The sequence below is a fragment of the Pollicipes pollicipes genome, unplaced genomic scaffold (assembly GCF_011947565.3).
Source record: "Pollicipes pollicipes isolate AB1234 unplaced genomic scaffold, Ppol_2.1 Scaffold_4002;HRSCAF=4701_pilon_pilon_pilon, whole genome shotgun sequence".
Taxonomy (NCBI): Eukaryota; Metazoa; Arthropoda; class Thecostraca; order Pollicipedomorpha; family Pollicipedidae; genus Pollicipes; species Pollicipes pollicipes.
The window spans coordinates 3,030,132-3,048,363 of record NW_023596420.1 but is presented as its reverse complement, the minus strand read 5'-3'; the positions used below and the strand labels follow the sequence as shown (position 1 = coordinate 3,048,363).

Sequence of the window (18,232 nt, the reverse complement as noted above, 5' to 3'; positions counted from 1 at the left end):
TGGTCATCTTTCAACTACTTCTCTCCCTTTCACAGAGAATGTAGCGCGGTAAGCGCGTCGTATCCAGCTGTTGTTCCGCTCACGTGATTAGTCAGAGGCAGGGGTGGGGTCCGCTTGGGGTCTGAGCTCGTGGGCAGTACCTTACTCAGCCCCGTCGAGCGGAACGCTCGCTCGAGGCGAGGCGGGAGTGGGAAGTTGGTGGAGGCTGATGCGGCCGCCCCCGTCCAGCGAGATGTGCTTTTGTTAGCGATGGCTCTCAGCGTGGGTGCGACGGCGTGGCTTGGTGCGATAGGCCGGTGGGACAGGTGAAGCAGGATCATCCGAGCATTCATCACCAGATGGCACGGGGATGATCTGAAGAAAAGTGTAACAGCCATTGGTAGGACATACTCTCTTTAGAGAAAGATATGGAAAGACCAATTTAAGTGTTGTGTCTCAAGTTACCATGAAAAACTCGCACCCACGCCAGGTTCCTTCAGGGGTAGCGCTGGTCGCGACCTTTGGGTTATTTGCTGGCGCAGTTTTACGTGTCGATGGCTGGCTGTTAAATAAAAACGTTGTAATTGTTCCCCGCGCGCCGACATGTGGCGGTACACATGTGAACCCCGTTTTCGTCTGTGTCGGCAGGAGAGGCCGGTGCGGCCCGAGCCCGCGCGCCGGCGTCAGTGACATGGTCAGCATCAACGAGCGCAGCTTGGTGATCCGCAACCTGAGCCGCCGCTCGGCCGGGCGCGTACCGGTGCCGGGCGGCCAACCCGGAGGGCGAGGCTGCTGGCCGGCCCGTCCACCTCAGCGTCAAGTGTGAGTGGGCGGCGGTCGCGGTGGCGGGGGGAGGGGGGGGGGGGGGCGATCCGACGTCACGGGCGACGCCGGACGCGGGCCTGACTGTGACGCGGCGACGGCTCTCGGGGGTTCGTCCGCTCGCGCTGATATGTAGCAAGTTACCGACGCTGTGCCGGCCCGATGTGGAAACAACGCAAACTTCCGACGATCACCCGTCGACCAGAAGTCATTTATGTTGTACGACGGCCTGCCCCAGGGCGTTTGATATTGTTGTAACAGCAGTGTACGGTGAAGCTTGTTTCTGTTCTACAAACAGACATCAAGGCCCTAGCCTCAGTTGTGACAAAAGTGAACCAGGATGGGAGTCGCTAGGGTTTGACTGGAACGTTCGCCTCCTTTTCATAAAAAGGCGGTCAGAATGTAACCTCAGTTGTACGAGTCAGCCCCAGAAGGCTTGCCTCTGTTGTATCAGCACTCTGTTGGCGCGGTCGTCTCTGCTGTACCGGCGGCTCACGGGACCTTGTCTCCGCTGAGCGCAGGCGGTCTGTCAGCCCCCTCCTCCGTGCTGTACCGGCGGCCCGCGGGACCCTGTCTCCGCTGGGCGCAGGCGGTCTGTCAGCCCCCTCCTCTGTGCTTTACCGGTGGCCCGCGGGTTTCCGCTGGTCTCAGGTGATCTGTCAGCCCCTCCTCAGCGTTGTATCAGCGTCCCGCAAGTACCCCCCTCTCCACTGGTCACAGGCGGTTTGTCAGTCCGTTCCTCCGCGTTGAACCGGCGGCTTGCAGGATCCTGTCTCCGCTAGTCACAGGCGGTTTGTCAGCCCGCTCCTCCGCGTTGTACGGGAGGCTTGCAGGCTCCTGTCTCCGCTGGTCACAGGCGGTTTGTCAGCCTGCTCCTCCGCGTTGTACCGGCGGTCTGCAGGACCCTGTCTCCGCTGGTCGCAGACGGTCTGTCAGCCCGCTCCTCCACGTTATACCAGCTGTGGACCGGAGCGTTCGTTTATATTGTATCGACGCATTGACGGCAGGGGGAGGGGGGGGGGGGGAGCTTGTCCCGGTGGTGTTGGCAGCTTGACAAGCGCGGCGCTGCCCCGTCGGCCTGCGCTTCGGTGACGGGGTCAATGTCTCTCCGACTAATGGTCCGCTGATCGATCGCCATCCTGAGGACGGCCGAGCGGCCGAACAACCGACCTTTCCTCACCGCATCCTGAGGACGGCCGAGCGGCTGAACATTCCGACTTCCTCCCGCATCCTGAGACGGCCGAACGGCCAAAAACCGACCACTTCCTCACCGCATCCTGAGACGGCCGAGCGGCCAAACAAACCGACCACTTCCTCACCGCATCCTGAGGACGGCCGAGCGGCCGAACAAACCGACACTCCTCACCGCATCCTGAGACGGCCGAGCGGCCAACAAACCGACACTTCCTCACCTCATCCTGAGGACGGCCGAGCGGCCAAACAACCGACACTTCCCACCGCATCCTGAGACGGCCGAGCGGCCGAACAAACCGAGCACTTCCTCACCGCATCCTGAGGACGGCCAGGGCCGAACAACCGAACACCCCTCACCGCATCCTGAGGACGGACCAGCGGCCGAACAAACTAAACACTTCCTCACCGCATCCTGAGGACGGCCCAGCGGCTGAACAAACCGACCATCCCCCTCACCGTATTCTGAGGACGGACCAGCGGCCGAACAAGCCTAACACCTCCTCACCGCATCCTGAGGACAGCCCAGCGGCCGAACCAAAACCGACCATCTCCTCACGGTAACTCTAAGGACGGACCAGCGGCCGAACAACCGAACACCTCCTCACCGCATCCTGAGGACGCCCCAGAGAGCTAAAAAACGAACACCTCCTCACCGCATCCTGAGGACGCCCCAGCGGGTTGAAAACCCCGACCACCTCCTCACCGCATCCTGAGGACGCCCCAGCGGGTGAAAACCCGACCACCTCCTCACGGCTACCTTCCGCACATGAATTGTACCGCGCTGGTGAATTTGATGATGGCAGCATAGCACCTGAACGCTTGTTGATTGTGTGTTGTCCCTGCGATTTATTATACATTATATAAGTGTTAATGTTAACCCTTTATGTATTTGAAGATGGGTGTTGTTCTGATGGAATTTTTGGTTTCTGAGGTTCATTAAACCTATGGCTTTAAATTCAAATAACTTTTAATTTCCGTTATTGCGGAAATTCAAGCGTACGTACGTTCCTCAAACTTCACTCAAACTCAAACCCATGTATATGTTGCAAGGCTTCACGTAGCACTAGACGTTTACGCCAACTTGAACTGGCTTTTGTTAACTGTAGCGATCGCAGACAAGTTGGAAAGATATCTTAACTACATGCCACATACCTTTTACATATATAGCGTACCTTTTGTGAGAAAAGTTGCTATAGAAACTTGTGGCCAGGTGTTCTCAGGCCGGTATTGACTGGCAAATATGTTATGGATCATTTAATGGCTCCTCAGTCAGATTTTACGATACCGTTCGATAAAGAAACCAGTTGCAAAAATATATAACCGCGGTTGTAATGTGCGCCTCGGAGATTCCACTTACGGGGTACCCAGGTGAACACCAAAGCACGAACAGTCACTGGGGTGTTAGCTCGTAGTCTTGCTCCTCCCAAAATTATACGGTGATGCTTTTCTTGCCTGTATCCTATATGTCCACCTGGCAGACCGACCATGACGGTTTTAAATAAAATCAACAGCCTTCGGCCCTCACGACTCATAAGACCGTTTAGCTGACCTCAAGGTCTCCGATGACGCTGCAGGTCACGTCAAACTGTAACATTGTGATGAATCTGTGAGCACTTGTTATTTGTGAGCGGCAGATCATTTTGAGTGCTCTGAGTCATAAATCACACGTATGTGTTACGCCATGTTGCAGAAAACGAATCGCGTCTGGATGAATGACCTTAGGTCACTGTAGCCCATGCCGAAAAGAAGGCAAATCGTTCGATAGACCAGCATAAAGTGTCACTTATGATGAGTGGTGCGCATTTTACCAAAGTGCCAATATCGTCATTGTTTTCAAATTATCTCCTGTCATTGCTCAGGTCAGGGACCATGCTAAGCCTGGATTTGATGTTCAGGTTTAGTGGCGCCTCGGTCATGCCGTTCACTCGCATCCATTACCATTGTACATGATATTCAGATGTTTCAGTGTAATTGACTATCTTTGCGATCTACATGCTTCTGCCGTCACTAATTTGTAATTTGTCAGAAACAAAGTTGATCGGATTTTCTGCAGTAATTGTGCAGTTCTTGCTAAAATAGTTTCTTACGAAGGGAGTAATCCCAACACTCCAAGATACCAATGCCACTTTCAGCGACGACTTGAGTCGGTAGCTTTAACGCGGCGCTTTAATGCCGTGCCATGGCCGCTCCCCATCTCAGCTTGACTCTCTACAAGCCGTTGTCAACTTATCAGCGTAGAAAACTTGACTGAGCTCGGTCTCTTGTACTTAGCCCGCACGCCTTTGCTGTTGTTGCTACAGGGGAGCGATTCATTTTTGGACGCGTCCAACATTGTAAAGCCCGTCCTTTATATTAGCGTTGTGGAAGCAACACGCATTTCATAACCTATGACGCAATATATGGATAGATAAGACAACCGGGCTGGGAGCATCTTGAAAGATTTACCTTCCCTTAGTTAGTTGTCAACTCTGACCATCCTGGAACGGTTGATGAAGCACAGTGTCGTTAACGCGAAACACGCGCGTCTGGCGCACAGTGGTCAGGTTTTCGACGATGGCGCCTTATCGACTGAGTTTGGTGACGGCTGGAATCATTAAGGTTACTGAGTGCAGGCGTGCGGTCGACTCCGGCTCGAGTCGACTGAGTTTTGGTGCCGGCCGGAATCACCAAGGTTGCCGAGTGCAGGTCTGCGGTCGACTCCGGCTCGAGTCGCAGTTGTGTCCAGAATCACCGTAAGTTCGGAATCACTGGACGTCAGTCGCATTAGTTGGAATTGACCCCCAACAAAAATGCTTGAGTCGGATTTAGAGTTCAGTAAGTAATGTAGGCTAAAACCATCACTTAATCAGCTCATGGACCTTGAGATAAGAAAGGAAGGCCATCAGCTCAAGGTTTTTCGTCATCATGAGTTAAAAGCGCTTACGTTAAGTCTACACGCGGCGAGGAGGAGCAATTTGCTACCTGAAGGTTTTTGCAGAATAACTTCCGAACGGCGCCATACGGCCTGCGCCAAACTATGCCTAACTGTAGGCAATTTAGTGGCAGATATTTTGTCTTCAAAATTGGATATTCCTTGTAAGGTCCAGTGACATGGCAGGCTAACTGTCAGACAGTGGCTGTCAGCGGAGGCAATTTTAGCAGTGGCTCAATGTAGTGCGACAACGGAATGTTAGATATCTGAGATGATTTCTTATGCCAAAAAGAAATATTTGAATTTAGAATTACCGCACATTTAACTGATCTGGAGTCAGGATGAAGATTATGCCGAGGTCAAAACTAACCTATTGTTTACTGGAAAGCTTGCTTTGTGGAGTAGTTTCTGATGCTCGTTTATAAGTTTTTGATAATAGGGACCGCAACAGACATCTTCATTGACCTGCTTGAAGTTCGGAGTAGGTCACTGACCTAAAAAAACCCAGATCAACCTTTCGCTTTTGAGAACGTACCGTCTAACGTAGAAAAGTGAAAACAATCTGGTAGGTTTTTCGTCAACATGACCTTCTAAGCGCAAACAAGGTCGCCAATCTAAATAAGCACCACCGACTTTTGCTTTAACCAGTTATCTAGGGCTCAGCAAGAGGTTTAAAGCAGTTGTATGAGGAGGTATGGGAGCACCTTGAAGACCAACATTGAGTTTGACCTTATTCGACATTGTTTGACTCAAAGGTAATAATCTATGCATCTCATTTTTTTTTTACAAAAGTGAGTTCATATGCAGAGCAACTTATTCTGTGAATATGGTATATATAGACCCCAGTTGTTTGTTTCGAGGGATCAAATTAACCCCCCACCCGAGCGAGTAGCATTGAACCGGCCACCCGGGCGCGTGTGAACGGTCTTCAATATACCGGAAGACACCTGTTTAAACAACATCGTATATAGTGCTAAATCACGGTTATATTGACAGTTTCCAATATTTTGAGCTGTGCTCATCACCAAGAGTGACTATGTCACTCTGACTGTCGTTGACTATGCCTTTGAATATGACCATATGTCTGGTATGTCAGCGGCCACAGTAAGAAATATTGAGTAGAGTCAATATCATCGTTGTGCAGCATTACAAAGTCGCTTCGCCAGTGCCTCTTGGTATATTGAAGGCCGTTGACTAGGTATAAGAGCTTCTAACTAATGATGGCTCGGGGCACATAATTAATCATTCACATGTCGCGGAGTTTCAGGCTGGGAAGCTTATTGCAAATTGGGAAAAAAAAGTTATCAATATCCGTATTTGCAAACGTCGTTACAACCGAACACAAGAACCCTGTCAGCAGCAAAACCATCACATCGCAAAAAGCAACAAAAAACTTTTCAAATATAGTAACTTTGAACAAAAGTTGCCAAGAGCAGGACTTCATGAAGTGAAGACTATGACCCAGTTTCGCTGTACGTTGATGGCATATCCAATTACACTTCCTTTGATGCGTTGCTGGATCAACCATGTGTATTACCAGCGTTCAGTTAGCATTATCAAGCACATTGGCACCTGCAAACCTCCCTTTGATCTCCTTACCTCTAAGGTTTTTGACAAAACACCTGTTGGTGCATTTATTCAAACCGACCAAAATGCAAGGGCTTTGTAGCCAGTTGTGTGTCAGTTTGACCGTTTTGGTTGTTGTTGAAATGTTGCTCGGTGAACTAATTTACGCCCGTCGTTTTTAAGTCAACGTCTTGTTCGGTTGTTTGCTCAAAATGTGCTGTGCACTTATGATGTGTGTAATAGTTTTATTGTTGACTCTGACATTGTATAAGGCTGTTTAGTGATAGTGCCTGACAATGCTGCTGTTCGCTCACCCCCGCTCGCTCGTTCAAGGTGGGCTCACCTCTTGGTCGCCAGCTCAGCGTTTGCTGACCAAATACGAGCAGCAAGGGCTTAACACACGCTCGGGTGGAGGCCACGTGACCCTCTCCGATAAGGGGTTACACGCGCTCGGGTGGAGGCCACGTGACCCTCTCCGATAAGGGGTTAACACGCGCTCGGGTGGAGGCCACGTGACCCTCTCCGACAAGGGTTAACTCGCGCTCGGGTGGAGGCCACGTGACCCTCTCCGATAAGGGGTTAACACGCGCTCGGGTGGAGGCCACGTGACCCTCTCCGATAAGGGGTTAACACGCGCTCGGGTGGAGGCCGCGTGACCCTCTCCGATAAGGGGTTAACACGCGCTCGGGTGGAGGCCACGTGACCCTCTCCGATGAGGGGTTAACACGCGCTCGGGTGGAGGCCACGTGACCCTCTCCGATAAGGGGTTAACACGCGCTCGGGTGGAGGCCACGTGATCTTCTCCGATAAGGGGTTAACACGCGCTCAGGTGGAGGCCACGTGACCCTCTCCGATAAGGGTTTAATACGCGTTCGGGTGGAGGTCACTCGACCCTCCCCATAAGCTGTTTTTTCTAAGATGACTTTCGAACTGCACGCTAAACTTTTTAACATGTAGGCAGTGGAATATCCCATGCCTGGTGCACAAATGAGTTTGCACATCATAAGTTTGGTCACCTATGACAGGTCAATGTCAGTTCATGGCTGTCGTCGGTGGCAATTCCTAGGGAATCATCAATCCGACGTGACAACGAAACGTTAGACGAATCCATGCATCTTTGAGGTGGTTGCGTAGACAATTAGACAGCTGACTTTAGGATTACGAGCTTTCCCAACACCCTGGGGTCATGTGTAAAGGTCAGACCGAAGTTCAAACCTCACTGCTTTTTTACTGGAGAACCTGCTTTATGGGTAAGCTTATGACGCTTATCCCGAATATCTTGATCACAGGGATGCCAACAGACATCTTATTTTGACTCTTCATGGAGGTCGGAGAAGATCACTTACCTGAAATGACCCCGATCAACCATGTATTTAACAACATATCGCCAAGCGTAATCCTTTACGACCATAAAAATGTAAGCAATTCCGTAGGTGTTTTGATCGCCGTGCCCTTCTGTACGTCAAATAAGTTAACTGACCTGAAATTAACACAAATGATCTTTTGCTTATAAGAAGTATGTAGGTTAAAGGAGAATGTATGAGGAGTTCTGGGGGCACTTAGGACACCGATCTGCAGTGTGACCTCGTTTGACCTTCCTTGACCAGTATGTAATAATCTAGGGACCTCAGCATCTGAGGCAAGTGAGTTCGAACACCGATCACTGATCGAATTAACACCGCTGATCTTTTCCTCATAAGAGGAGAATGTTAAGTTAAAGGACCATGCATGAGAAGGTCTGAGGGCACTTCGGGACACCGATCTGGAGTGTGACCTCGTTTGACCTTACCTGACTATTAGCTAATAACCTAGGGACCTCAGCATCTGAGGCAAGTGAGTTCAAGTACCGACCTATATACTCTGTGAATTTTGTATTTTTAGCTGTTAGTTTTTGAGATCTGAGCTGGGTCAACTTGACCCCCTCCCCCCTCCCCTCCCACCACCCGAGCGAAGATCATTCAAGCGGCTACCCGGGCGCGTTAAATAACGTGCCCAGGTCACGGGTAAAAAACTACGACAAAGCTCAACGCTTGAGGTGGGACATTGCCAGCTCCGACTCGAACACAAATGTACGCATTGATTGTGGCTTCTGCGACAGCGTCGAGAACTGTTGGATGGGATCACCTCAGCGTGCTGGCACTGGTAACAGTCTGCGATGATCGCCAAGGCACGGCCTTAGGCTTGCACGCCCGCTGAAGACCGGGCTCAGGGCAGCGCACGGCCGCTGAGAAGCGTCCGCTGGTGGGACGTGTCGGACCCATCGGCACGCACGTTGGCAGCCGTGTCGTAATGTCGACCGCTCCATCTCAGCTGTTTTTCGGTGTCGCGGGGCGTGACCTGACGCGGCCGGGAAAGCGGCCCTCGTCCACTCGATGGCGGACCTGATTGAGTTAGCATGCGCCGCCGGCCGCTGCGTGGTCGCACGGCCAGGTTGAAATAGGGCCACCCGGCTCGCCCGTGGGTCGATCAGCACCGCAGCGGCGGCGGCGGGTCAGCCGGTGAGACGAGGAAGGGCGGGGGTCTGAGAACTCCCTGGCCGCTTCAGGGGTGGTAGGGAGGGACGGGTTCGCCCGAGCAGCGTGGCGAGCGCCGGGACGGCTGTCTGGGGGAGGGTTCTTGACGGCAGGCAGCTTGGACTAGTGCCGGCTTTTTAGTGGATTTCAGAACGCACTGAAGTTGATTGTTCAGTTCCGCCTGATTTGGTGTGGGGGAAGAGTGGGACTCTGATGAAAAGGATTCCGATCCGCTGCTTCCACGTTTGATTGAACGAACTTCGTTGAATGAAGCACGCAATCGACCGGTGCTGTAAAGAAATGTTGGAGAATAGGAACGCTGTTGTAACGGATGACCCCAGCTGACAGCGAACGATTTGTTAAAGATCGCTGAAATGTTGTGCATTTTCGTCCCGCCAGTGGCGAACAAAGCATAGGAAAAGGATCGAATGATAATCCTGCGATGGGCTGTGTTTTTATTGAGATGGCATTGCAAAGGTACTTTCAAGTTAAACCCGGCGATTTACCAAGGTGAGGCTTTCTCGTATTATACATTACGTCATCTGAACAAAGCGATGATAATGATGTATATGCAGAGGCGGCAAGATCTTCGCAGTCTTCAACTGTAGTAGGCCTTAACCTGGCATTTGCTTGGGGTATTTGCCATTTTCAGGTGCTGGATTGTGGTTAAGAGGGAGAGGCAACGTTGCTGACCAGGCTGGTTTAAACGGCGGGGACTAATGGATCGCTTGACTCCACCACACTTTGGTCTGCTGACCTGTCGGTCACTGATGACGCCACTAGCCATGTCAAAGGTCACGGCTTGTTGATAATAATCATGTTGTAAATAAATGCAACAGAAATATGTCAATCGTGACTTCTGCTAACTGTTAGACGCATAACAACACACTTTTGCAGGTATGTTCGGCTTCAAACTTCTATGTTGAAAATAGTTGGTACGCAACTTACCAGGAGTGCTGATCGAAAGAAGATATCAAGTAATCATTCAATTGCTGCATGCAAATACTCGCCGTTTACAGCAGGAACTGAGGTGTAACGAGACCGACGACTTATGTTGACGGAACTCGTGCCGCTCGTGTTGATGCTGAGGACGCAGACGCGCCCGTGTGTGTCGACCAGAGGAGCCGGCACGTCCCCTCCCCCCCCCCCCCCCCCCCCCCCTCCTCCTCCTCCGCCGCGGTTGCTGACCAGTGTGCTCTGGCCGCAGACGCGCCTGTGTGTTGTGTCGGGCCAGAAGAGCCGGCACGTCCCCCCCCCCCCCCCCCGCCGCTGTTACTGACCGGCGCGCTCTGTCCGCAGACGCGCCCGTGTGTGTGTGTCGGGCCAGAAGAGCCGGGTACGTCCCCTCCCCCCCCCCTCCCCCCCCCCCCCCCCCCCCCCTCCTCCTCCCCGCCGCGGTTACTGACCGGCACGCTCTGGCCGCAGACGCGCCCGTGTGTGTGTCGGGCCAGAAGAGCCGGTACGGCACGGCCCGGAACGAGGCGGCGCGCGTCACGTGTCAGGTGGAGGCCAGCCCAGCGGATGTCACCTTTAGGTGGCAGTTCAACAGCTCGGCAGAGACGCTCGACCTGCCATTCTCACAGGTTGTCTGGCATACGTTTCGTTCAGGTGGCAGTTCAACAGTTCAGCAGGGACGCTCGACCTGCCATTCTCACAGGTCAGTCTGGCGGATGTCATCTTCAGGTGGCAGTTCAACAGTTCAGCAGAGACGCTTGACCTGCCATTCTCACAGGTCAGTCCGTAGCCGGGACGTGCTGACCGTGGCAGAATTGTCGTATTAGCCGTGCCACTCGTGGGAACATCAATGTGTAAATGGCGTTGTGTCGTCTTGGGCGTGGCGTTTACTGTGCTGCATAGGCCGCGCCCCATTCTGCATGCACTTTGGCCGGCCCATTCCCTGTCCAAACGACATTCACAATTCTTGCAGAGGCGGGCGAGCAGGCATGATTAATAGGCAGTAGATTTGTAACAGGCAAACATGGAGCCTTTTGGACTGTGACCAGTTGTTGAAAAGTGCATGCAACATGTGGTCACGCTCCGCGCTTAATAATATCGGAGCACTCCTGGTATGAATCCTATACTATACTATACTATCTATACTATACTATACTTACTATATACTATATACTATATACTAAGTATACTATACTATACTATACTATACTAATCCTATACTAGCCGTGGTGAGTCTAACGTTATTGTATGCAACCGAGTTTTAAAGCCCTAGGGCCTCTTCAGCGTGAGAGCATACAGGCAGCAAACAGAAGCTTGTCAACTCCATAACAAATGCAGTCGTGGTCGAGGAATTTTCAAGCGCTTCGATATCTTAAAAAGACCCCATTTATGTGTTTTCTTTGAAGTGGTGACCGCGTGACATTATGGACGCGACAGAACAAAAAAACAGGGTGTAATAATGGAACGAAATAGGTGACCGAGCGGCCGTTACGGCACCATCATTTGACATCGACCTCCATTTGACCTGGCAGGTGCAGCCGTTTCCAACTACGCGCCGTGTTGACTCAGCTGTATCCCACTCTAAGTGACTAAGCCCCGTTCCGCCAAACAACAGAGTGAAAAGACACGGTGCATTAGGCCAGAGACACGCGTCTAGCCGGCAGCCCCGGTGTGACTGCGCAGCAGAGACCAGACCGCTCTCGTTCACCAGATTGCATCGCGAGGCGTGGAGAGCCGCGCCTCCTACACGCCCAAGACGGAGCTGGACTACGGCACGCTGCTCTGTACGGCGGAAAACGACATCGGTCGCATGGTCAAGCCCTGCGTCTTCAACATTGTGCCCGCAGGTGAGGGGAGATTGGTTGCCTCATTGGATGTCTGGATGACAGCCCTTTCGACCATCAATGATAATTTCAGGGATTTGGGATTAAGGAGAATGGATAACGGTGGGGTTGAGCTGCATGCGCCTTGGGAAACGCCGCCGAGCCTTAGCCCATGCAGGGACCCCTACGTGGGCATGCGGTGAACGTCCGGTCGGGTTCGCTCTTTAGGGGGCCTCTGGGCCCACTCGTGGCTGGTGCATGCAGCTTGCCCCGGACAAGCAGCCTGCCCGGGCAAGCAGCATGTTGCGTGGATGTAGCATGAAGCAAAGATAAGCGGATAAGAGGGTCGGATCGGTGAGATGAAGCGAGCACACTGCTCCCAGGCCTCTCTAGGGCAGTAATAAAAATATTGTGAACTAATATTTCCAGAATATATTTGTTAGATATGTATTTCAGTATTTAAGTGCCGTAAATGTTTTCGATTAATTTTTAAATTTACTTAAGTCTTTTGAAACACATAAACAATATCCATCTTCTTCTTTTGAAACACCTTGGAATGCTTTAAGTATTGCATGACTTTTGGCAAATGCCTTTCAAAACTTGTGTTGAATTCTTGTCTCAAAATTTTCAAACAAATACCTCGCAAATCTTTTAAATAAACTTCTGGCTAAAAGCTTCCTTTCATGAACAAATCCAGTCAGTATACTGAAACATGCCACACGGTCGTCACTAGTTTTGCGGCCTTGCCGCGTGCCTCGGCTCGATCTCACTCGGTTTTGTGCGGGCATCGTTTCAACACTGTCTTCCATGCCATGTGTGACTGTGCCGGCCACGGCTGCCTATCACATGCACCTCACGTGCCGCTGGTGATGGAGAGCCGTTCCCGGGGCCTGATGAGATTCGGTCGGGCAGTTTGTCACCCCATTTGTCTGCTGGCGTGTCGATCGACGAAGAGCGGTTAACACCAGGAGATTTATCGCAGAAATGCGTCCGGTGAGCTCTCAGCTTTCATGGCGCGGCTCGGAATAGCTCCGTGTTGTCCGAAGCCGTGTGGGATTGAGACAGCCGGCGGCGGCTCTAAGCACCACCGCCGACCTGCTGGCCAGGTCCTCCGGAGCCGCTGTGGAACTGCACCGTCATCAACCAGACGTCCGACTCGCTGGAGGTGAAGTGTGCGACCGGCTTCGACGGCGGTCTGCCACAGTACTTCGTGGCCGAGCTGTTTGACGTGGTTGGCCGGCGGCTGGTGCGCAACCTCACCCGGCCCTTCCCCCACTTCGCGGTGCTGGAGCTGCCGCCGGGGCTGGAGCTGCGGCTCGAGCTGTACGCGGCCAACAGCCGCGGACGCAGCCGAGCCATCACGCTGGACGGCTTCACGCTAAAGGCGGCCGAGAAGCGCATCAGCAGCAGCACGGGTCAGTCTCGCACTCTCTCACTGCTTGCAACAATATTGCCAGTTTCATTGCTTGAACACGACGTACATCCTCGGTGCATTTTATTAGCATTTCACGGCAGCGTGTCTGACATTTTCACATAAGAAAATTTCCCCTCGCGGGGAAGTTGTCTTATGTTACTGTCCATCATCTGTGCCATGGGCCGCAGGCCGGAGCGCTGTGCCGTAGGCAGGAGCGGTGTGTTGTAGGCCGGAGCGGTGTGTTGTGGGCCGGAGAGGCATGGTGTGGGCGGGAGCGGCGTGTCGTAGGCCGGAGCGGCGTGTCGTAGGCCAGAGCGGCGTGCCGTAGGCCGGAGCGGTGTGTTGTAGGCCGGAGCGGTGTGTCGTAGGCCAGAGCGGTGTGTTGTAGGCCGGAGTGGTGTGTTGTAGGCCGGAGCGGCGTGCCGCAGGCCGGAGCGGTGTATCGTAGGCTGGAGCTGCGTTTGTAGACCGGGGCGGTGTGTTGTAGGCCGGAGCGGCATGGTGTGCGCGAGAGCAGTGTGCTGTAGGCCAGAGCGGTGTGTTGTAGGCCGGAACAGTGTGCTGTAGGCCAGAGCGGTGTATCGTAGGCCGAAGCTGCGTTTTGTAGGCCGGAGCGGCGTGCCGTAGGCGGGGAGCGGCGTGCCGTAGGCGGGAGTGGCGTGCCGTAGGCGGGAGCGGCGTGTCGTAGGCCGGAGCGGCATGTCGTAGGCCGGAGCGGCGTGCCGTAGGCCGGAGCGACGGGACCTGCACCAGGACGCTAGATGGATCCCACGCCGTCAGACGCCGGCCGACTACTGGCGCCGTGATAAGCTTCTAACGTAGGCGATGGTGTCACGGTCTGTTTGTCCGCCAGCTGACGCGCCCGCCCGCTGAGAAGCTCTCGGTGACGCCGATCCTGGGGGTTCTGATCGGCGTCGTCGCCTCCCTCATCATCATCGCCATCGGTGTGGTCGCTTGCATGAGGAACCACAGGTACAGGCTGCTGACTCCGCCGCCGCCTTAAAGCTGCCGGATTTTCGCCACAACATTGGTTTGCTACGCTAGAGGAAATGTGGCATTGACTTCTGAACGATTCCAAACGAAGTCTTTGATCAGATGTCAACGGTGCATTTATTTCCAACCCGCCCACAATGGCTTCGGTTCGCTCGCTGCTGTATGCGGCATTGTGGCAGGTCTAAATATAATCGAATACCTGCGCCCACGCCTACCAAACAGCTTCTCCAAGACATTAGTCGAAGGCTGGGCCCAAAGCACCGGCCGGAGCTCTGCTCCCCCCTCCCCCTCCCCCCCACCCTCCGTCTCATCTCTCGCCCGGGATTGTCGGCAGCCGTCGCGTCCCGAGGCCGGTGAAGCATGCCGACCTGGTCAACTCCTCGCTGATGATCAAGGACCGAGCGGGAGCCGACGCCGATTTCGCCGAGGCCGGGTTGCGCGTGGCCGCCAAACTGAGCGGTGCCGACGAGGCAAACCCAGACGTCGTTCCCAGCAAATACGGTGAGCGGAGCAGAGACGTCCGCGAAAGCGCCGGCAGGGGATGGCTGGGATCTATAGATGTGAGATATGCTCCTCCTTGGGGAAACTGCGGCGGGTTTCGCAGTGCAATTTCCTTAGACTCATCCTTCTTAGACTCATCCTTCTTAGACTCATCCTTCTTGTTTGCCTTACTCAGTCAACTTATAACCAATTTTGCAATGTGATTTAAATGGACTCTTCCTATTTGTGTAGATTTTGTAAGGCAAACAAACCCAGGATGCTCGCCTGGGCATGATGTGCTTTTTATCTTGGTTCTTTTGACGATGCATTCGACATTGTTATTAAGGACCAAATTGCTGTGATGCTGACATGTCACTTTCCATTATACAAAACAACTCACCTCTTGTTGTCAAAGCAAACCTCGCTCAGTTTTCCGCAAGCATGAAATTGTTTAGTCTGGGTCAAATGCTTTCAGCCTTGGAAGAAAAATATTTGTATTCATAGCACCCGTGAGCTAGGGCAAGCAAGATGCGGCAGCGTCTTAATGCGTGGGCCACGCATTCGCTCTGAGTTGGTGTGAACTTGTGCTGGTAACAGAGCTCATTGTAGGGAAATGAAGTTGTGGAACGCGGTGAGGGAAGACTGGATGCCGTCTTTGTCCAAAACGAACGTTGCATGTGAATGTGAAGATTCCGGCAATAGTGTCAGCGTACTCCTAATTCGGTCTGATCTAAGTGCACGAGCCTGGTACGCGTTAGTCTATGCATCACCCTGGATAACGAATGAGTGCTGCTATTAAACAGCATGCTTACACCGGACCAGCCGTGGCTTCGGTTTCTCGCGACAGCCGGTGGGGGAGGATTGGGGGGCAATGACCACTGAAGAATTACATGCGTTTTCAAATAAACCATACCTGCGTTGTCATGGGCGACACGTTAAGATGTTTCATTCCTCCCCAGCCTTATCTTCCGTAACACTGTACACTCGCCTCCAGGCCCGGACCACGAGGTGGTCGAATCAACACGATTGCTGAACCACGTGCATGTGAGCGCCCGGGGCAGTCGGCTGTCACTGGGCTCCTGCTCGGCGCAGAGCGAAGGCAAACGCTGCATACACCAGGTACGGTGCGCCAGAGGAGTCCCAGACCACCGCGGTTCAGGATCAGACGAGCGCGGGCGGTCTACACCGCCGCAGTTCAGGATCAGATGAGTGCAGACGGCCTAGACCGCCGCGGCTCAGGATCAGACGAGCGCAGACGGTCTGGGCCGCCGCGGCTCGGGATCAGACGAGCGCAGACGGCCTAGGCCGCCGCGGCTCAGAATCAGACGAGCGCGGGCGGTCTACACCGCCGCAGTTCCGGATCAGATGAGTGCAGACGGCCTAGACCGCCGCGGCTCAGGATCGGACGAGCCACAGGCGGTGTTGGCCGCCGCGGCTCAGAATCAGACGAGCGCAGACGGCCTAGACCGCCGCGGCTCAGGATCAGACGAGCGCAGACGGTCTAGGCCGCGGCGGCTCAGGATCAGACGAGCGCAGACGGCCTAGGCCGCCGCGGCCTCAGAATCAGACGAGCGCGAGCGGTCTACACCGCCGCAGTTCAGGATCAGACGAGTGCAGACAGCCTAGGCCGCCGCGGCTCAGGATCAGACGAGCACAGGCTCTAGACCGCCGCGGCTCAAAATCAGACGAGCGCAGACGGCCTAGGCCGCCGCGGGTCAGGATCAGACGAGCACAGGCGGCCTAGGCCGCGCGGCTCAGAATCAGACGAGCGCAGACGGCCTAGGCCGCCGTGGTTCAAGACCAGACGAGCGCAGACGGTCTAGTCCGCGGCGGCTCAGAATCAGACGAGCGCAGACGGCCTAGGCCGCCGTGGTTCAAGACCCGGCGAGCGCAGACGGTCTAGCCCGCGGCGGCTCAGAATCAGACGAGCGCGGGCCCGCCAGGTGCAGTACCGACGAAGAACCGCACTCAAGGTGCTGTGATCCGACAATGCGCTGAGAACTGCACCACAGCTAGCTTAATCTGGGTAATCGGGGTAGCTTACTACTGCATTCACAGTGTGTAGACCAACCACCTTACTGCAGTAGCAGACAAGTTGCAAAGGCACAGTTTACCATGGGCCGCGTACGCGAGACAAAATTTGCACAGCGGCCATTCGCCACCAGTGCTTGTTCGGGTGCCGTAGCCAGTGAAGGCGTGCACACGATTCGGCCCCACATGAAAGGCTTGGGTGGGATGCCGTGCACACAGAAAACCACAACACAGGCTAGCAACGCCGAACCTCGTCCATCTTACGCATGCAAACGCGTGCAAGTTTTAGGAAGCTTATTATCCCACGCTGGGTACAAAAATAAAAGCCAGAAATGCAAGCTGCACACAAACACGTTTACGCATGATATCATGATGTAATTGTTCGGTGTCGCCCCAATGCAAAAGCGCCGGTCTTTAGGCCATTTACGGCATTTCGTGGAGTCCCATTTGTGTGCTGACTGGTGCGCCGCTGGACACGGATTGACCTTTTGTTTAACTTTTCATCCTGTGACGACCTTTCAGGCTTGCACCGCCGTCTGGTGCGTCTTCTTTCCAAACTACGCACGTACTTGGCTTGTGACCTCTTATTTCGGAAAATGTTTAGTTCTGAAGAGACCGCTGGAGCTATTTTGATCACAGACTGCTAACATCGTTAGATTGGCTCCAGGCTGGAGTTATGGAGTCACTCGACCGTATTTCTGAACATTCCCTAATCTGCCAGCGTGTCACGACGCCTGTTCCGGAATCCATTAAAATCCCAATCCACCAAACCGTTTGTGATTTGATACCGTTTTGCAATCTATAATTCGTAGAATCATGACCAGAATTGCAGCCTCTTTCTCAGCAACCCACCCCCCCCCCCACATCAAAAATCAAAAAAAATACGGAGCACCAAGATGTCCAGCCTGTACCAACCGCACGCTACAACTAACCTCACGCCGCTTCGGCGCCGTGTTTAAACCGATGGCGCGCGGGCCGGCAGGGGGACAGCGTCACGTACGCGGAGCTCAGCCTGCCGCGGCCGGGCAAGACCTCGAGGTCGGTCAGAGGGCGTGACCCCCGGGACGGCCGTGGTCTACGCCACGATAGACCACGGCAGGACGCCGGGCCGGGCGCGGGACACAGTGGTGCGGACTGGCGAGCCTTCGGACCAGCGCGAGAGTGTGGTGTGACAGTGCGGCGCACAGTGGCGCGGGCCGCCCGCATTGCTGGCCAACGGGCATCAGGTGCGCGGCGGTGCAGCGCACAGTGATGCAGCCGAGGACGTTTTCTGGCTAAGACAACGCGATGCGGCCTGATGTGAATATCCTAGCCACTGGACTATGCGTGTTGTGATATGCTCGTCCAGGTGTTTGGTGTACCCTGGCTGTTTGGCGATGGGCTGGATGAGGGCTCCGCTGGTTGTCTATATGTGTCTATGTGCGAACACATCCGGAATGATGACGCGACAAAGCTGGCCACGCCACTCAGGAAACGAATCCTCTCGAAGCATTCAAGCAGCCACAGTCATATCGTGGCTGCAAAACAGAGGCTGTCTGAAGGTTTCTTTGGG

The 18,232-nt window shown here is 53.9% G+C and overlaps 2 protein-coding genes across 2 annotated transcripts; both read left to right on the top strand.

Moving 5' to 3' along the window:
• Positions 1-249: 249 nt before the first annotated feature.
• On the top strand, positions 250-13,803 carry LOC119093392 (nephrin). The gene is made up of 6 exons (XM_037216348.1): positions 250-265; positions 715-801; positions 10,411-10,568; positions 11,651-11,786; positions 12,869-13,177; positions 13,784-13,803. Exons 1-6 carry the CDS (start codon positions 250-252, stop codon positions 13,801-13,803), a joined length of 726 nt encoding a protein of 241 aa, XP_037072243.1.
• A 752-nt stretch (positions 13,804-14,555) lies between these two features.
• On the top strand, positions 14,556-17,852 carry LOC119093391 (uncharacterized). Its single transcript, XM_037216347.1, has 4 exons — positions 14,556-14,670; positions 15,644-15,768; positions 17,663-17,732; positions 17,770-17,852. The coding sequence occupies exons 1-4, from the start codon at positions 14,556-14,558 to the stop codon at positions 17,850-17,852; spliced, it is 393 nt and encodes a 130-aa protein (XP_037072242.1).
• The last annotated feature ends 380 nt before the right edge of the window (positions 17,853-18,232 follow it).

What these genes read in the sequence shown, in the direction of transcription:
- LOC119093392 (XM_037216348.1), top strand. An exon ending in TCGACCTGCCATTCTCACAG is followed by an intron (nt 10,569 to 11,650) that starts GTTGTCTGGCAT and finishes CTCGTTCACCAG; the next exon opens with ATTGCATCGCGAGGCGTGGA. An exon ending in GCGCATCAGCAGCAGCACGG is followed by an intron (nt 13,178 to 13,783) that starts GTCAGTCTCGCA and finishes TGCGTTTTGTAG; the next exon opens with GCCGGAGCGGCGTGCCGTAG.
- LOC119093391 (XM_037216347.1), top strand. Translation starts at nt 14,556, where the DNA reads ATGATCAAGGACCGAGCGGGAGCCGACGCCGATTTCGCCGAGGCCGGG. An exon ending in GCAAACGCTGCATACACCAG is followed by an intron (nt 15,769 to 17,662) that starts GTACGGTGCGCC and finishes GCGGGCCGGCAG; the next exon opens with GGGGACAGCGTCACGTACGC. An exon ending in CTCGAGGTCGGTCAGAGGGC is followed by an intron (nt 17,733 to 17,769) that starts GTGACCCCCGGG and finishes ACGCCACGATAG; the next exon opens with ACCACGGCAGGACGCCGGGC.